The sequence below is a fragment of the Corvus brachyrhynchos genome, unplaced genomic scaffold (assembly GCF_000691975.1).
Source record: "Corvus brachyrhynchos isolate BGI_N302 unplaced genomic scaffold, ASM69197v1 scaffold409, whole genome shotgun sequence".
NCBI lineage: Eukaryota > Metazoa > Chordata > Aves > Passeriformes > Corvidae > Corvus > Corvus brachyrhynchos.
In genome coordinates this window covers 1,597,995-1,615,648 of record NW_008246059.1, presented here as the reverse complement: position 1 = coordinate 1,615,648, position 17,654 = coordinate 1,597,995, and the positions used below count along the sequence as shown (strand labels likewise).

At 42.6% G+C, this 17,654-nt stretch overlaps 1 protein-coding gene across 1 annotated transcript in view; it reads left to right on the top strand.

Moving 5' to 3' along the window:
- Positions 1-5,629: 5,629 nt before the first annotated feature.
- The window catches only part of LOC103623605 (partitioning defective 6 homolog gamma), a 50,945-nt gene continuing 38,920 nt past the window's right edge, over positions 5,630-17,654 (top strand). The window contains exon 1 of the mRNA XM_017746170.1: positions 5,630-5,887. Within this exon, the coding sequence (XP_017601659.1) occupies positions 5,773-5,887 (115 nt within the window). The 5' untranslated portion in view covers positions 5,630-5,772. The remainder of the gene's footprint in view (positions 5,888-17,654) is intronic.

The following is a 17,654-nucleotide window of genomic DNA, read 5'->3' as shown; positions in this document are numbered from 1 at the left end:
CCGTTCCCATTGGAAATGTCTGAAGTTAATTCAGGCAGAAATGTCTGGGGAAGGGTGTGGTGCACCAGCCCCAGGGCCACCCAGCCCTGTGCCATCCCTCCTGCTTCTGCCCTGCACAGCTGTTCCCAGTCCCCCTGCAGGTCTGGCCAGGGGTGTGCGTGCATGTGCATCAAATTACTTCTCTGCAGCTGTTGCTGGCACCGAGCTCGTGGGGAAACCTCTGGCGGCAGCTAAAAGAGTCTTAAATGAGTTTGTAACCAGCCAGAGCCCTTACTGGTTACAAGTTTCCTGTATCCATGTAGATAGCTCTCAGTAAATGTTCCGAAAGTGGTTTGCCCTTGCTAAGAGACCTGTAGTAGGGATGGGCTGCCTTTCTGCAGGAAGCTAGGCTCAGGGGCTTATCACAGTGTTGAGCAGACCTGATTCCTTTGTCCCTCTGGGTGGCAAGGTGCCAAATCTTCCTTTTCCCCCTCATGCTGGTGGTGGCATGCCGTGGATGTATGCATCCTGTGCTGTATTTGTGCTTAAGCTCTGTGGTGTGATAGTGTGTGTTGCTTGACAGTATAGGACCACCTTGGTCTCTATCATTTGCAGACAGACTTTGGTTTGTTCCCAGAGATGCAGGGGACTGGAATAAAAAAGGAAAGAGATTTACTTTTGGAAAGGTAGACTTGGCACTTAAATCACAGATTTATTTTAAGGGCTTTGCTTTCCTGTGAATGATTGTTTCTTGAAGGAGAATGGCACTGGGGGTTTAAATATCAAGAGGTGAGGCAGTGAGGAAGGCTGGCAATGTGCTGCTTGGAGGCAGTGCCGGCAGAGATGGCAGGGATAAAACAGCTGTGTGGGTGACCTGATAGGAGAGGAACTACTGGAGCAAGAGTGGCAAAGAAAGGGATGATTGGTTCGAACAAACAGGCTGATAAAATTGTTTTTGTGGATAACTTATTTTCACAGGCTGCCATGTGGCAGTGAGTCAAAATAGGCAGTGTAGTGGTCTAGTTCCCAAAAATTGTGAAATAAGGTAACTGAGGCAGGGGAAAGGGTAACCTTGGCTTTAAGTTGCCCTTGAGCTGACAGCTGAGCACCTGTGAAGACATCTATGTGAGATTGAATGAGAGGTGCATCTCATGAGCAGAAGGTGATCTGAGGGTGGTGGGAACAGAGAAAGAAGAATTTCTCTTCTAAGGACAGGCCACTGGAGAGGGTTGAAGGAGTTACGAAGATAGTTCTTCCAACGAAAAGCAGAAATGTGAAGCATTGTGTCAAAGAAGCATGAACAAGAAGGGGAACCACTGGTTTTCTCTGGTAAGAGAAACTATTCTAAGCATTTAAGATACTAAAGCATGGCTGTGTTTTTCTGGGAGAGTAAAAGGAGGGAATAGAAGGGAGAAGGGTAGAAGTACGGCATGATGTCAATCAGGAAAAATGTTTGGGGGAGAAGGTAATGAAATTGTGTCTCTGATGGGATTTCTGTGAAGGGCAAATAGAAGATAGGCTGTCTTGTTCCTGTGACTCTCTGTTGAAAGAAATAGTGAGATGTGAGCAGGGGACTGAGCAGAACGTGAAATTCCACCAGCTCGATCATTTTAGTGAAGCAGAGCTGCTGTGGAGCAAGCCATTGAAGAGAGAACTTGTTGCAGAGACCATCTGCTTGTTTGGTGGCATCTTGGCACTAGTGACAACCACTCTGACCCTGGGAGCAGAGCAAGAGAATTCTGTGTGAGCTGGGGAAGATGTAACTGTGGGAGAAAAAGGGGACAGAGAAACAGAGACATGAATGTGACAGCAGAGCTCTGAAGTCCCAGGTGAAGTCAGCAAGTGCAAAACCATTTACACTGTCTTCCCTCCTCCTCTTTCTTGCCCTCTGCTCATTCTCACTGATAATGCATCCCTGACTAGGCCTTCCCAGTTTTGAAAATCTCACATGCAAGCAGAAATTACAGTCTGTGCAAGGATGAAAGTGTTTAGTTTTCTTTCTGTTCTTGAGTTTTTTACTCCGTAAGAGAAGTAGGTGGCTAATGTAATTCATGTTTATTGCTAAATGTTGTTCTTTGATGTCGTCTTATTACAATAGCCTGATTTCAAAGCCAGCAATAAACTAGAGGGATGGCACCCCATAAACACAGGGCTTCATTTTTGGCCCTGTAAACATCTTGAAACTTAAAATTTAAAGGAAAAAAAATTACTTGCTTTCTTTTGCTTGCAAATAACTCTTTCATTTCACAAAATAACAGCTCTCTAAGTAAACAAACCTCAAAATCCTGCTCTCTCCTCTCCTCTGACCTCTTGTACCCTTTAGCCAGAAAAAAAGCCAAAGAAAGCAGTTGATTGCTCTTGATCAGCCTGTGTAAGTTTTGATCAGCTAGCTGTGTCTTCCTTCCTCTTTAACACAACTTTTATCAGAACACTTTTCTGGGCATCTGTTTTTGCTCGGGGTTCCTGCCTGATGTATTTTGTTGTGTGCTTTTTGTCATGAAACTGCAGACAACAAATATAGTGGTTGGCTGATACTTTGAGGATCTTGGAACGGAAGTTATTTTTGTGAAACAGAATGTACAACTTTTTTCTAAGTTGGATTTTTCAGTCGTAATAAGCTCTGTCAGACTAAATTCTTTTCAGTGAAATAGGCCTGAGTAATTTACTTCGTTATGGAAAACTAATCTGCTTGTTAAAACTGTTAGTTTATCACACAGTGTGGTACAGTGTTGTTCTGGCAAAGACTTTGCTGGCAGACACCAGTCCTTGTGTATCTTTCTGTGAAGGGATATGATAAGATGAACTTTGTGACTTAGAGAAGCAGGCAGTCGTTTTGGCTACCAGAATGTGTAGTTTCTGTAAGATACACGGTGGATGTTATCTTGAAATCCTGGCTGAATACAATGCAGAGCACCCGGTCTCCAAGCTGAGTGGTACTGCAAATCCCATTATTACTGTGATACTCTCTATCAGCCTCATTAGGGATGATGAATGAGCTGAAGCATTTTTTTCCCCTCTTCTGAAAAGACCTGCTGACAGTGGTTGCTGCCTGTGTATATGCACAGGGTGAATAAATCGGCTAAACTATTACTACAGTAATACTAACCTTTAAACAAAAAGAAAGTCATTCTCATTATCTGCTTAAATCTCTTGACTCTTCCCTTCTCCTTACAGAATCACCTTCTAGCTCCCTTGCCTCAGAAAGCTGGGTCTTGCAGAAAGCACAAGTGAAATCTCTTGCATTTGTTTACCATTGTGCTATTCCCAGGCAAATGAAATTGACCCTTGGGCTTTCCTAAGGCTGAACATGTGAACAAGTCAATTTGACTGTACAGCATTCCTGTCAGACCTCAGTGCCCCAAGCCTGCAATGGCATTCCCACATGTCAGGCTCCACTGATCCAGTAGTTTCCAGTGTGCCTGCAGGGGCTAGGCTGGGAGGCTTGGCCCTTTTGCCAGTTGTCTTCTCATGTGGCAACTTAAGCTGAGCTTTGGGTCATACCGGCCAAGTGCTAGTAACCATCCTTAGTTCTTTTCTCTGTCCTTTTCCATGTCACTTTCCTGCTGGATGCAATGTCCCTGCACAGGACCTGACCCCTGCCTTGGCTGTGTGTTTGGCAGAGCAGGATGGATGGGCTCCCCCAGCAGACCACGGGTCTGAGGGGGCGGTGTAGGATGGGTGTTGTACTGCCTGGGGTCAGACTGCACAGCAGCTGCTTCCTCGAAGGTACCATGCGTGCTAATGGTCCTAAACGAGCTGTCCAGTAAACAAATGGTTACTGCCATTGGCATCTGAGCGCCCTGGCGTTTTGGCTAGAGGAATCCCAAGGAATCCTGGGTTCCTGTTCAGGTGTGCAGAGCAGTAGATGCAGCTCCAAGCAAAACCTTCAAAGACCTTGTTCCTGCCCCTTTCGTTTATCGTGTAGATAGATATTAAACTTGACAATTGAAGGTGCCTTTTTCTAGCTTGAATCTAGGAAAAAGAAAACTTTAAGAAAACTTGCTAAATAAAAAGGCTTAAGCTTTTTCTTACTTGGTTTGAAGTGTGTCCACAGAAGTAAAATTCCACTTGGATTTTTCTGGGGAGGAGCAGGGGGTGGAGGACAAAGGAGGAACGTTTTTTCCTCCATTGGAACCAGCTGTGGTTTGTTCGCCTTTTGTGCGTTTGGATGGGCACTCTGAAATCCAAACTGGAACTAGCAGTTAATATTACAAGCAAGCAGCATAATTTGACTAAACAAGCTTTCAGATGATCACAACTAGGCTTTGATGCTCAAGAGTGGGATTTTCATAACTGCGGAAGTAATTTGAGAACATGCTTGTGCCCAAAGCCAATAGGGTTATGTTGGCTTCTTTTTTTCTTTTTGCTTGAAGATGATTATGGTGATGATTCATACTTTTGTTAGTCTCAGCAGAAGAGTGGCTTGCATGTATGGTTGATTTAACAGCTGAGAACCTCTAAGCAAGTCATTCTCCATTTTGAGGAAGAATTTGTCTGGAGAGGATTCTCCCCTTTTTTATTTCTTTTTGTGCTTGTTAATTTTGTGTCTTTGGTTTCTAGCCCTGGTATTGGCTGACTTTGCAAATAAGAACTTCCATGAGGTCCTAGTTACAGCCTTACTTGTTCTTGGATATGTGGCTGTGGTTCCATGTGTGCAAGAGTGAGTTAGGATGGTTTTAGAGGTTTGGTTGATGAACAGTAGTTTACTCATATTCTACAATCTGAAATATTGAAAGTACCGGAAAGGTGGTTTAAGCTGCTTAGTCTGACTAGATTCCCGTTTTCATTATTTTAATTTCCTGAACTAGAGGATCAGATTTTTCCCTCCTTAATAGCATATTTTGTTTCTAATATCAGTCCTTTGAAATTGTCTCCCCAATCACTTTGACTTACTTAAAACAGCTGGATGGATTTATAACATTTTCTATTCTCTTGTGCCAAATCGCACCCTCCTCCTCCCATTTTTTTTTTTTTTTTTTTGACAACCACTTAATGGTCCATAAAGCTTTAAAAATAAAAACCAGTGGAGTGACAAAAAAACTAAAGCCATGAAAACTAACTTTCCTTCTGCTGCATGGATTGCCAGGAAATTCAGGGGTCATGTAGAGTGAGTGTATTCTCTAATAACAAGCTGTGCGCTCACATACCATGCTTCTTTAAAGGTCTTGTGGTTGGAATCCCAGTGGTATTGATGGGAAACGTGCAAAGAATTTTTATAAGGTTGTTTGAATAGCTGAGTAACTTCTTTTGAAAGCAATAGAGTGAATACAGTGGAGAAGAATGGCTCTGTGGATGCCTGAGATGATGATAATGCATGATGGACCTTCAAAGTTAAATCCTACAAATTCAGTTAACCTCTAGAGGATTTAATGAAAACTTAAAAGAAATCACATTTTAAAAATATTAAGGTGGAACACTTGAATATACCTGTGGTGTCTTGGTAGCCATGGTTATGTTCTAATGGGAGGGCCTAAAAGGCCATTAGTAGACTTGTAAGCGCCATGGAATAGGTTTGAATGGTAGAAGTTGGACTCGGTGATCTCAGGAGTCTTTTCCAACCTGATTGATTCTGTGGCTCTCTAATTCTGTGAAAAGAGAGGTGATGTATACCACGTTCAAATGCCAAACTGGAGCATTGGCCTGTGGTGACACATCTGCTGATGCTGTGTTTGCTTTCTCTTGCAGTTTGGGGCAGAGTTCAGAAGGTTCTCTCTGGATCGCTACAAGCCAGGAAAGTTTGAAGACTTCTACAAACTAATTCTTCACATTCATCACATAGCCAACCTGGAAGTGATGATTGGATATGCTGACGTGCATGGAGACCTTCTCCCTATTAATAATGATGACAACTTCTTCAAGGCTGTTTCAAGTGCTCATCCACTGCTCAGGGTTTTTATCCAAAGACAAGGTAAGATGCAGTTTCATTTCAGTGCCTCAGAGTGCGCTATGGCAAGGGGAAGAGTGGGTTTGTGGCACCCATTTAAAGGCTGAAATTACGTAAGAGGCCTCTAGGAGCCATCTTGCTCTTCCTCACAGGCACTTCATTGCACCTGGCAGGAATGTCATGGCTTCATAGCAGGTAGAGGGACTGCGTTGCTGCCTGTAAGGTGTTGGAAAGATACCATGCTGAGAATCGCCATGAGCCCCTTTATTTTCTGAGGGGAATGTGCCTTCTGCTGCTGGTACTGTGTCATCACTTGAGCATGCCAAGTGCACCATTCCACTTGGTGGAGGGAGGGGATCTTGGTACTACTACTTCACATTTAGAAATCTTATCTGTCCATCTTGATAGTCAGTGTCATACCCAAGTTATTCATGCCAGGGTAGTGTATGAATGCAAACAGATGTGTAAGTTCTGAAAGGAAAAAAAAATTGTCACAAATGACATCTTGTTTGACTTAGTTAACCTGGCAAACAGGCAAATGATGACTTTTTTTCCCTCTGTCCTTACACTAAGGAGTGCTGATTCTTCCCATTTTGAATCATCAAGCAAACCTTGGGCAGAATTGCCTGAATGTCAAGATGACATCAGGTTTAAGTGGCCTGTGTGTTGTTCTCCCTAAGGACCATGTTTGGCAGTTGCTTCAGAAGAGGATTTGCTTTTATAGCAAGGTGTCTTCTCACAGAGCTCCTTAAATCCCAGGGGAAGCTAACACTGTATTAACACTTCACTTCCTCCAGTTTTGTTGGGTTTTTTTTTCAGCCATGTAGTGATTTATAGCACAGGGCTTTTGGAATTAGTCTCATCAGCAACAGATTCAGAAACAAGACTTGATTTGAGACTTAGAGCAGTCATGTAGCTTTTCTTGGCCTGAACTCTTGCTGTGTACTGATAAGGATTTAGCAGGAGGCTCCAGCCGGCTCATTAGTGTGAACTGGTGTAGTGTGTGGTTTGATTTGGTGTTATCAAATACATCCAGGGCTGTGTGGCTCCTGTCTGTTCAGAGCATACTGTCTGCCACTTTTTAGATGTGATTTTTTTTTTAGATGTGCTCTTTAGATGCTCAAGGAGGCAATTAAGAGGATTTAGAGCAGTTTAGTTGGTGTGTCTATTAGGTGAGTGGAAAAGTCTATGGGAGAAAGCTTGCTCCTCTTTCTTGTGCAGAAAGTGCAAATGTGGATCACAAATCCAATTAGGTCTTCCTGCAGTGCCTGTTAGGGCTTGTGAATGTTCATGGTGGGTCAAGTAATGAGAAATCCTTTGTGTGACTTTGTCATGCCTACTTCAGTTCAAGTTTATTCATGTCTCTGGATCAGTCCTGTTCAGAACACAGTTGTCCCTGCTCTGCTTTGGACAGACTGCAGAAACTGAGTATTCCTAACCCTGCACTGGGAGGGGGTTGCCACTGAAATGCTGATCACGGAAGTAGGCAAATCAGAGAGCTGTTGTCTACATATAGAAAAAATTCTCCCTCTTCTTCTAGGATCAGTGTGCTCGTTATGAGGGTTTCTAACTTGTAATCTTAATGGAAAAGGGCATTATTTCCTTTTTTAAAAGCTTTTCTTTTACCTGTTGCTCAGTGAGAAGGATCATGCTGACAAGTGAAGGAAGACCTGTTCTTCCTCACGTGTGGCAAAGCCTGAAAGCTTTCCCAACACACCTTCTCCCTCTGTAAAGCTGAAGGGAACAGTAAATTCTGGCCCATCCCTTTGCTTAGCTTTCATAAGGGACTCCTGAGGTTAGCATTTGAGATTCATACTTGTGAATGGTCCCTAACAGTCATGCTCATTTCCTTTGCTTAGACAAAGCCTTTAGAAATTCTTCCCTTCCAGAATGAAAGCGAAATCTTCATCTCTTTTTCCTTTGCTCTGCTGCTCTCTTTGTTTTCAGACTGGGATGACAGAGCAGTGCTAGTCCTTCTGTTGGAGGCCTGTATAAGAGAACGAGGTGACTAGCACCAAGAAATTGTTGTGCCATTCTGGGGAATGTGGTGTGCCTGCAGAGCTTCAGCTCACACCCTAAATTCTGACTTCAGAGGCAGGAAATTAGGGTGACAGGGATGCTAGTAAAATATGTGAGCAGTGGTCTCTTGGGACTTTGAAGGAGACTGCAGAGCACGGGCTCTCTAGACTCTCTAAGATACAGGATCGCTGCTTTGCACTGGGAGTAGTCCTGGGAGCTGGCTGCCAGAGGTTGTTCTCGCAGTGTTGTAGAGTAGGGAGGGTTTCAGGGAACACGGCAGAAGTATGCAGGCATAGAAGGACTGAATAGTTGAAGGTCAGGTCTCTTTTTCTAGCAAAGCAAATTGTTTATCAACTGCATGATTAGTCATCCTGTCTGTTTTCCCCGTTTATAGCTGAGTTATCCTTTCTCTTGTCAGGTTAATTTTACAACCATGTTAAAACACTTAAAACATTCTCAGAGGGGCAAAATAGGTAGCTTAGTCTTTGCACAGTAATAGAGCAATAACTTCCTAGTTTGATGTTTCTGTTTGCCTAGGTGTTTTTCATCTGAGCTTAGTATTGCACTTTTTCAGTTCAAAAGCCTTTCTCTCACTTGTCCCCAGATGCAAACATTGTGCTCGTTGCTTGGACTCTTCATGCCCGGTTGGTGTCCAGGTGTAGGATGGTTGTAGGATGGTTGTTGTGTTCCCTTTTTTTTTTTTCCAAGTCTCCTGAGTGCCAGATTTTTCAGGATCACAGTAGTCCCATGCAGGGGATGTTAGTGCTTATGAGCCAGCCATTTTAATGAGGACTAGAATTGGTGTTCCCAGTGTGCTTGCAACAATTGCTGTTCCTAGTTTTTGGATCTTGAAGAATCTGGGACATTTGCAGGTTATGTTTGAGTAAATTCAGCTATAGCAAGTTTTTATAGCTCATGGTGATTTGTCTGCTGAAAGTGTATGGTGCTCTTTTTTTTTTTCTTTTTCCTTCAATACCAAATTACAGTGCAGACAAAAATCCTGATTAGAGAACCAGGCTATAAAAAGAAAAAGCAGTTTTCCTTTGACTTGCTCTCCCAGGCTGCAAGTGTGGGTCATGTCCTGTGTTGCAAACTGATGTGGCTCTTTTGGCTTCATTAGTACAGTAGTGATTTACATCAATTGATGCTTTGAGCATGAGGATTTGTTCACTCAGCTGTAACTGCTACCAGACATACACAGAACTCCCTATGGAAGGTGTCTGCTGCTGTGGAAGGGATGGATGTCCCGAGTACCTCAGAACAATGCAGGAACTCTTATGGATGTGTTTGACTTGCTCCATAATAACTGAACTCTTGCATTTTAGCCAAGAACTGCATCAAGGAAGAACTTATCTGATGATGCTGATCATGTTTTTCAAGACTGGTCTGTGTCTAAACTACAGCACTTGAGACAATCTCTTGTATACTGCAAAAATATTTAAGTGTAAGCTATGAATTCAAGCAGAAATATAAAACAGAAAAACTGAAAGGAGTTAGGTTTACATACTGTGAATGAATTACATTATTTCTTGTATGATTAAACGGAATGAAATTATCATCAAATCTTGCTTTAATGCCTCTCAGGCACAGTATGTGTTCAAGCTGATCTGTGTTGGAGCATCTTAAATAGAGTGGAATAAATAGCAGAATTATAATGAGTTCTTCATGGTAAACCTGCCTCAAATGACTCCTTGAACTTTGCAGGGGAGGTATAAGGATGTAAATGGAGGTCTACCAAGTAAAAGAGATTTCAGAATTTCTCCTCTTTTGCTTTGGTTACCTACTGAGGTGTGTTCAACCTAGAAAGTTCAGAAACTCAGGAAGTGTGGCAAAATGAACAAGCTGATCACTCTGTACTCTGTGCAGTGCTTTTTTCCCAAGGTTTCTTTTTTTCCAAGTGGTATGTCCAGGACCAAGTACAGCAAGCAGAATGAACAGAGTGGTTAACTGAGCACACCGCTGTAAATCCAGGCTAATGATTCTGATTCTGGGAGAACCAATGCAGGCTGCTTCTTACCAGACCTTCACTTCCTACCAGTCGTCAGGGTTTGCATGGGCAGTAACAGAAAATCTGCTGTAGCTCAAGTTGCAAAGGAGGTGGGAGAGGTGGTGCACAGCCTGTCTGGTCTCATCTTGATCCCAGACTGAGGTCAAGTGAACTCGCCTGAGAAGCCTTTTTGTTTTGTCCCCATCACAGCAGGAGGTATGTTCTGATTCTATAAAAGTAACAATAAATTAATGGGGGGGCACTTTGTCAATCATAAAGCAAATTCTTGATCAGATTCACAATCTTCCAGCAGTAAAGTTAATTTTAAAGCTTTCTAAAGGTTTAAATGGTTTCATTAGAAGTGTCCTGCAAGTAGGAGACAGATGAAGCACTGAAGCATCAGGTGACAAATTTGTATGTCAGGTTAACTTTGTCAAGTATTACACTTCTTGCAGGAACATGAAAGGCAAAAAAAAATCCAAACAAACCTGAAGAGCATTCTAATAGCCAAAACCCTAAACCACACTCCACAGCTAAATGGAGCAGGGCCTTACATCATAAATTAGTAAATACCACAAATTAACTGCAGCTGTTAATTGACGTGGATGGAAGTTAGAGAAGGCTGGTGATTTCTAATACCTGTGTTGTCTTGCATTCTGCAGTCTGGAAAACTGAGTGTGTAAAAAGCCATCAAGTATCATCTTCAGAAACTTGGTATATTTTCTTTTGTAGTTACGTTTTTTAATAGTCTCTTACTGTTACAGTAACCCAGTACTGAACACCAGCCATTGCTTTCCTCCTTGAGTGGTTAGAACTGCTGTCTACCATCAGTTCTCACTTAAAGCTTGATCCAAAATCAACAGGGGAAAAATGTGCATTTACCTGGTTGGGTTTTGGATTTGGCTTGTTTTAATGTAAAGATTGGAAGATACTGTTTTTCTTCAACTACATATAGTGACTGATGTGTTTGAACTGCTGTGCCATGCAATATATTTGTGCATGTTCAGAAGCAGTTCATAATTCTGCAATTCGTTATTTACCTGGCAAAGTTTTGTTCAGCTCTAAGTACCAACATCTGTGCTTGGCTTTCTTGTATTATAAAATCAGAGCAATCACACTCAGTTTTAAAGTAAAAATGTGCTAATGGGAATCATGCCCAGGTCTGCCTGAAAAACTGATGGTGGGTTGTTTTATTGTCTTTCGTACTCTGAGCAGATAATCCCCAGGAATGGTTGTTGGCTGTCTAACCACATGTGTTAAACACAAAAACTGGCTTTGAGGCAGCAGCTACCTAGAACTTTTAACTCTCTGCTCAGCCTTCTGGAGTGGGTACAGTTACAAAAGTTTGAGTTCAATTCTTTCACATCATCTTTTTGGTTCTTCAGTAACCCTCCTATTTGTTTTGCAGCACAGGCATTGACTTTGCTTTCTCAAAATGTTTTATTTCCAAACAAGAACAATGTGATTTTACTGCTCTTGTCAAAGGTATTTGATATACTGAAAAATAAAGCAGGTTGCAGCATGTATGGAGGGAGAATACTGAGCTCCTTCTGGTCTTCCTTTTGGTTGAGCTGAGCAGATTTTCACAATGGTCTGCTAGGAGTCTGAGGGAATAAAATAAATTTTAAGTGCAGAGATGGTGATGAGGTCTTCAGTTTGTCTGCTCCTGTATAAGGAGGGTGGGAAGGTGAAGAAGAAACTGCTGGCACTCGGTAGCTCATGGGTGCACTGGAGGATGTGGCTCTGCTGTTGGTCAGACTGTCCCAGGGCTGCTACCCTATGGCCTCTGCCCTGGCACTAATGTGACCCAGTGGCTGAGCTCCCTGAGCCAGCACTTCAGCAGAAAACAAGTTGCTTGAGTGAGGAGCTAGCATGGGATGGGCAGGTTTAAAGCAGCTTAACACTGCCATGAAGCGAGTTCTGTCCTGGGAGGAAGAACTTGCCTGCTTCTAACCTTTGGAAGTGTGCAATTCCACTGGATTTGGAAAGGAGGCAAAGCATCTTGTCTTAGCTTTGACAAGATTAGACGATGGTGGTAAATTTTGTGTTTGTATAATAGGAATTGCTGCTAGGCTTATATTAAATCCTTTTATGATTTTCTTCAGAAACATCTCTGGTTTTGAGCTGGAGGGGTCTTTGAAAGCTTGTCAAGTCAAGTAATCTTTGTCCCACTCAAGTCCTTTGATATTTGAAGATAAGTAAAATGCAGCTGTTTGTTCCAGTGAAGTCTGGCAACAAATTACTGTAACTTCTCTGTTCTACCTTTCATGTGCAAATGATGAGACTGAGTAATCATTATGTTTCTACTGGTTTATTAAGCAACTTTAAAAACATAAAGTTTTTAATCTGGCTTGTCAGACATAAACAAAAACAGGCTTGGATTTTGTTGCTGGCATGGTTAGTGATACCTGGTGGCTGAGCAGAGCCATTGTGGGGCTGCTTCTTCCCTTCTCCTCAAAAACTCAATTTCTAGAGTATGAGGATATTTGATTTTCATCACCAGTTACTTTTAATTGCAACCAGAACAGCTGCTAAGGAACAATTTTCAGTGAAAGAGGGGTGGAAGTAGCACAGCCTACAGCTAGGCTTTGTGGGGTCGGTCGATAGCTGATAGTGGGAGCTGTCACAGAAATATGCACTGCATAAATATTTGCAGTTGCAGTGTACAGTAAGCACAGAACAGAAGCCTGGCATAAACAGCAAACATTTGTTGCACTTCCATGTTAAAGCTACATGGGATTTGTTTTCAGTTTCAAGGTTTAATAACTTAATAATAAACACACATAACCAACTATATTAAGAATAAAAATAGACTTTCACAGTCTTAAAAATTGCATCAAGCTCATACCAGCACCACAGACTGTGCTGAATTTAGGCTAAAGAAACTTGTTTACAGTGGGAACTTGTGCAGCCTTTAATAGGAGCCTCTCCTCAACTCCATGCCTATCTTCAGTTTGTAACCCACATAAGAACAAGCAAATAAATGCTCTTCCATCCCTCCAAACTTCTGTTTGTTGTCTTATAGTTGTGGATTGCTGCTCTGAAGGTACTTAAAAAAAACCAAAATACAAGAACTTCCCAATTATGTATACTCACAGATAGTCTCAAGTAATGCTATTTCTCGTTTCCTTCCTTGGTCTGATGCTTTTTATTTAAGATAGTGGAGCTACTCTGGTAGGTGGCTTGGCTGTATAAAAACAGTGGTGAGGAAGACTTGTCAAATGATCCACCTCTGTTATGGTCCCTGTATGAGGGGAATTTTCCACTATTTACCTTTTCTTACCTTAGTAGTCAAAACAAGAGATTCTGTTTCCTGCTCATGGCTCAGGTTTTTTCCTGTTGTGCCTAGCTGTCATTTCCCTTCTGTGAGTGATGGAAACAAGTATAATATGCAGATAATAATGAGAACGGACAGTCCCTTCTTTGACACCAGATTTTACCTGACAAGACCTCACAAGTTTGAAGTAGCTTTCATGTAGTGAATTAAGGTAGATGGCACAATAAAAATATTAACTCAAGATTCAGGCCTTCAGGAGCAGGTTTTCTGCTAAATTTTTGAAGTATTCTAAACTCCTAAGTACATTAAAGGTCTTGGGATGACTTAATTGGTAGACTCTTGCACTGAAAACAAGCATGTAGTGAAGGATATTTCTGCTAGGTGTTTGTAGTAGGCATTGAAAAATTAACTCCAACTATAGTTCAACAAACAGCTCCACTCAAACTATTTTTTTAAGTAAATGAAACCTTCTCTTTTGTCTTCAGTCTACCTGTGTTGTTGGGATTGCATGTTTCAAATTTAAATGTGTCAGTATTAATACTGCATAAGAATTCTGGATATTTTTCAGCTCCAAGAGAGAAAGCAGTTTGCAGGAGGTTGAAAGAACCCTTTCTTGAACCTGCCCCTGATGATGATCTCCTTGGATCTTATTTTTTCCTCTGTGCTATGTTTAGAGTAGTAAAGAATCCTGTGGGAATATTAAGGAAACTATTAACCTAGAAAACTTCACTGTTGTTCTTGCTCTTCAGGCCCCAGCCATATGCTGATATTAAGTAACCTCTAAAAGCTCCATGTGAATAACTTCTGCACCACTTATTTCCTCCACCACCCCCAATTTTTTTTGCAGTTTTTCTCATCTTTTTCTCCCATGCTTTCGTTTTTCTTCCTCTCAGCTGTCAGCTTTCTACTCCTTGCCTCAGCTTTTTAATTGCTCTGCAATGCTGTTGCTGCCTGGGCAGGAGAGTGTGTTAGGTGAAAGCACACAAGTGCTGGTGTTGTTTTACTCCCAGCACTAGAAAAAGACTCCAAGAGCAGTGACAGAACAGGTATGGAACTAACACTTAATGGGGAGAATTGGCCTTTTTCTGTGAGTCTTGGACCAGTTAGTTTTCTTCTCTGATTATCCCTTTGCATTAGAAACAATACATTACTTGAGAATTAAAAAAAAAATGTAAAGTTTTGAAGGAAAATGATTATTTAATTTGAATTGATATGTAAATAAGAAATTCCGTACTGTTTAGTGTCTTTGGAAATCAGCTGGGGTTCAGTGGAGTTGGGGAAAAGCTCCATCTCTGCACGGGCACTGCAAGGCTGCCTGGCTGCTGGCAGCGGCGAGCTCTGAGCAAGCCTTTCTGCCTCTTCAGCTGCTGTAGGTGAACACAACTGTTTCCTTTAAAGCTGAGTTACCAGCTGAGGATTTGAAAAGGACTAAAGCTGTTTCTCTCATCCCTGGATGCCGTGGAGGTGTCCTAAGAGGAGGTCTGTTAGTTATGACCTCAGGATGGACACTGGTGGCAACCCATTTGTTCACTTTATTACCCTGGTTTATCGTGGCTTTGTTTTCGTTCCGACAAGCAATTTGGTAGTTTTAGTAGTATTATGCAGTGATTTTGTTTACAAAATAATGTAATCTCTACATTTTTGCTTTTGTGTGCTTACTAAGGTGTAGTTTTAAATGCAGCTGACATGAGTAAAGGGGAGGAAAACCTGTTGCATTAACAAAATGTGTTGTGTTAATCAGAAAACCATAAAGTTTCTTGCAGTTTGGGAGAAATTCTTTCTGACACTGAGTGAATAAATGAATGCTTTATAACAGAGCCCATAAATAAGTCCAAGGGTAGTGCCTTTGTGGCTAATAAAAATTAAGAATGGGAGGTTCCTAAGCTCGTATTTCTGGAAATAGCATAACTCCAACATGCCTTATCCTTTGGGGGGGGGGGAAGTATAGCACATTTGGAGTACAACATGCAACAAGAAATGTTAAAAATTTTGTTTCAAAACAATTCTTAGCTGCGACAAAGAATATCAGTAGCAGGAAGAGTGTCTGTATCTTCATTATTCTTCAGTCACTTAAAAGCTCACTGAATACTGGTTCAGTGTGCTCATTGCATTTTAAAATTCCCTGCATGTTAGAGAGGAGAAGATAGGACATAGGCAGTCAGCCTTTATACATCAAATTCTGGTACAGGATTTATGTGTACTGTTTATAGAACGTGTGATCCTTGTTTCCAGTGTTAGACTGAACTTGGATCATGCAGTGCTATGGTTCAAAAGTTGCTTCTTCATCCATGAGGTTCTTTAATGAGGGAGTTACTTTTCTGTAGGGGTAACCACATGATGTCTCCATTTATCGGCTTGTACCCAAAAGTATCCCAAATGTTTGCCCTGGACAGACAGTAATTGAGGCCAAACAGTGCTGACAACGATCTGCTAGTGAGCTTAACATGTGCATGGGTGACTGAAAATGCTAATACTGGTCGTGATTTTCACTAGATCTGGCTAACACTTCTTGTGTAAATAGACCAAGCCCAGAGGCACATCAGATTGGTTTTTTTAGTTGATTTCAGTAGTTGTGTGGCTGGTGCTTTTCTGACCTCATTGAGGTATCTCTGCTTGTAATGGGCTGTGAGTCTGGAAAAAGAGGAAACTTTTGAATTTAACTTAGTTTTCTGTTCAGGTCTCTTGCCTTTTGCTTGTGGATGCAAAGGTGCTAGTGTTGTGGAATTTTCCCTTCTCTGTTCTTTTGGCTGACTTCAAAGGCAATGTGACAGCATTACCTGGCAGCTTTTGTCACCCATGTGTAGAGTTAACATTTCTTGCCCTGAAAGAGAGGAATCGAATAGCTGTCTGCAGGCTGTCCTGAGGGTCCCAGCTTCCTCCTAGAAGAACACTAGTTCCCTGTGCTGTATTTTGCTTAAAGTGGGATTTAAAGTGGGATTTAATTTCTCCTTCCTTGGCTACCATACCATAGCACACCTTCCCCTGCCACATGCAGTTGCCTGTCACCTGGCAGGGGACATGCTGAGTAATGCAGGAGCGTGGTACCTGTGGGTGTAATAGAGGGTCTGTGTTAGAGGTTGTTCTTTGCTGTACGCTGCTCTCTGTTGTACAGAGCGCTGCTGGGCACTCTGGGGTGCAGGGAGGTTTATAAGCTCATCTCACAGGCACGCCATGTCATCTAGAAGGGATGGAGAGAAGAGGAGAGGGGGAGCTCTGGGAGAAGCGGCAGACTGGGTATCTGTTGTGATTTAACGTGCTGCTGTGGGCAGAGTGGCTTGGCAGTACATCAGAACCCATCTCCTGTCTCTGAAACATTCCCAGAAGCAGCTGGCCACAGGAGCCAGCTCATGGGGTGCAGATCACAGGAAACAGCTTGCCACAACAAACTCGTCTTCCTTTGCTCAGATGACCCCTCAGCAAGGGTACGTGTCATCTGCATCAACTCTGGCAAGTGCGCAGTGATGGTGAGCAAGAGGAAGGATGTTGTTGGAGGTGTGCATAAAGCCCTGTCTTACAGTGGACTTCACCAGTGTTGATCACCAGACCATGTGGAGAGCATCCCTGCAATTAGCTTGTCCTGCCTCTGGATGCCTGGAATAATAATTTCCCTGGTGGTTTTTTTTGGCACTGTACCTCATTTGGTCCCAGTTCAGCTAGTAAGTGGCGGTGATGTCCCACACCCTTCCTCTTACCAGTTGCATCCTGAGATCCCAGAGCTGTATTGCATCATGAGGAAGTACTGGAGCTACAGAGTGTGGTGCAGGTGCCTTTCTACCGTGATGGGTGTCATATGGTGTGTGGGTAGCATGCTCCTGGGTCTTGTTGATCTGGTTTATGGGTGTGTGCTTATCTTGGAAAATCGGAGTTACTAGCTCCATCTGTCTGCCGAAATGTTATTGCCTCTGTTTCAGACCACTTCAGTTCCATGTGGATGTCCCAAGAGAGCTGAAAGAGATCAGTGTGATGAAGATGCTTAATGTATGTGCATCAGCAGCAGCTGTGAGAGGGAACCTGCTAGTGTAACCTAGGTTAGCTAGGCTGCTTGCCAGCATCTTGCTGAATGGTACCTTTCCTTGGTGGGGTCTCACAACTGGTGTGAACTGGGCAATTCCAGCAAATCAGGTCTCCCTGCCTTAGAGGCCTCCTGGCCCTACGAGGCACATTAGTGTCAGTAGCATAAATTGCTGGCTAGCTGCTTGCACATGGAAGTAACAAGCAGAGGTTGCGTCCCTGCTGAGGAGGAATCACTGTGGAGGGTATGCTGCTGGAGGTATTTCAGGGGTTATGCTGAGATCCAAAGGTCTGAAAAGGTGGCTTGCTACAGTCCCATGTCTGTAAGGTGCACAAAGGCTCTGGCATGGCTTTGCATCCCTCCTGCATGATAAGGCTGTGTCAGCTCTGTGCCATGCAGTAATGGCATCTCCGTCCCTGCTTGTTGCAGGGGGGTTGGACTAGATGACCTTTAAAGCTATCTTCCAACCCAAACTCTTCTGTGATTACTCACATTT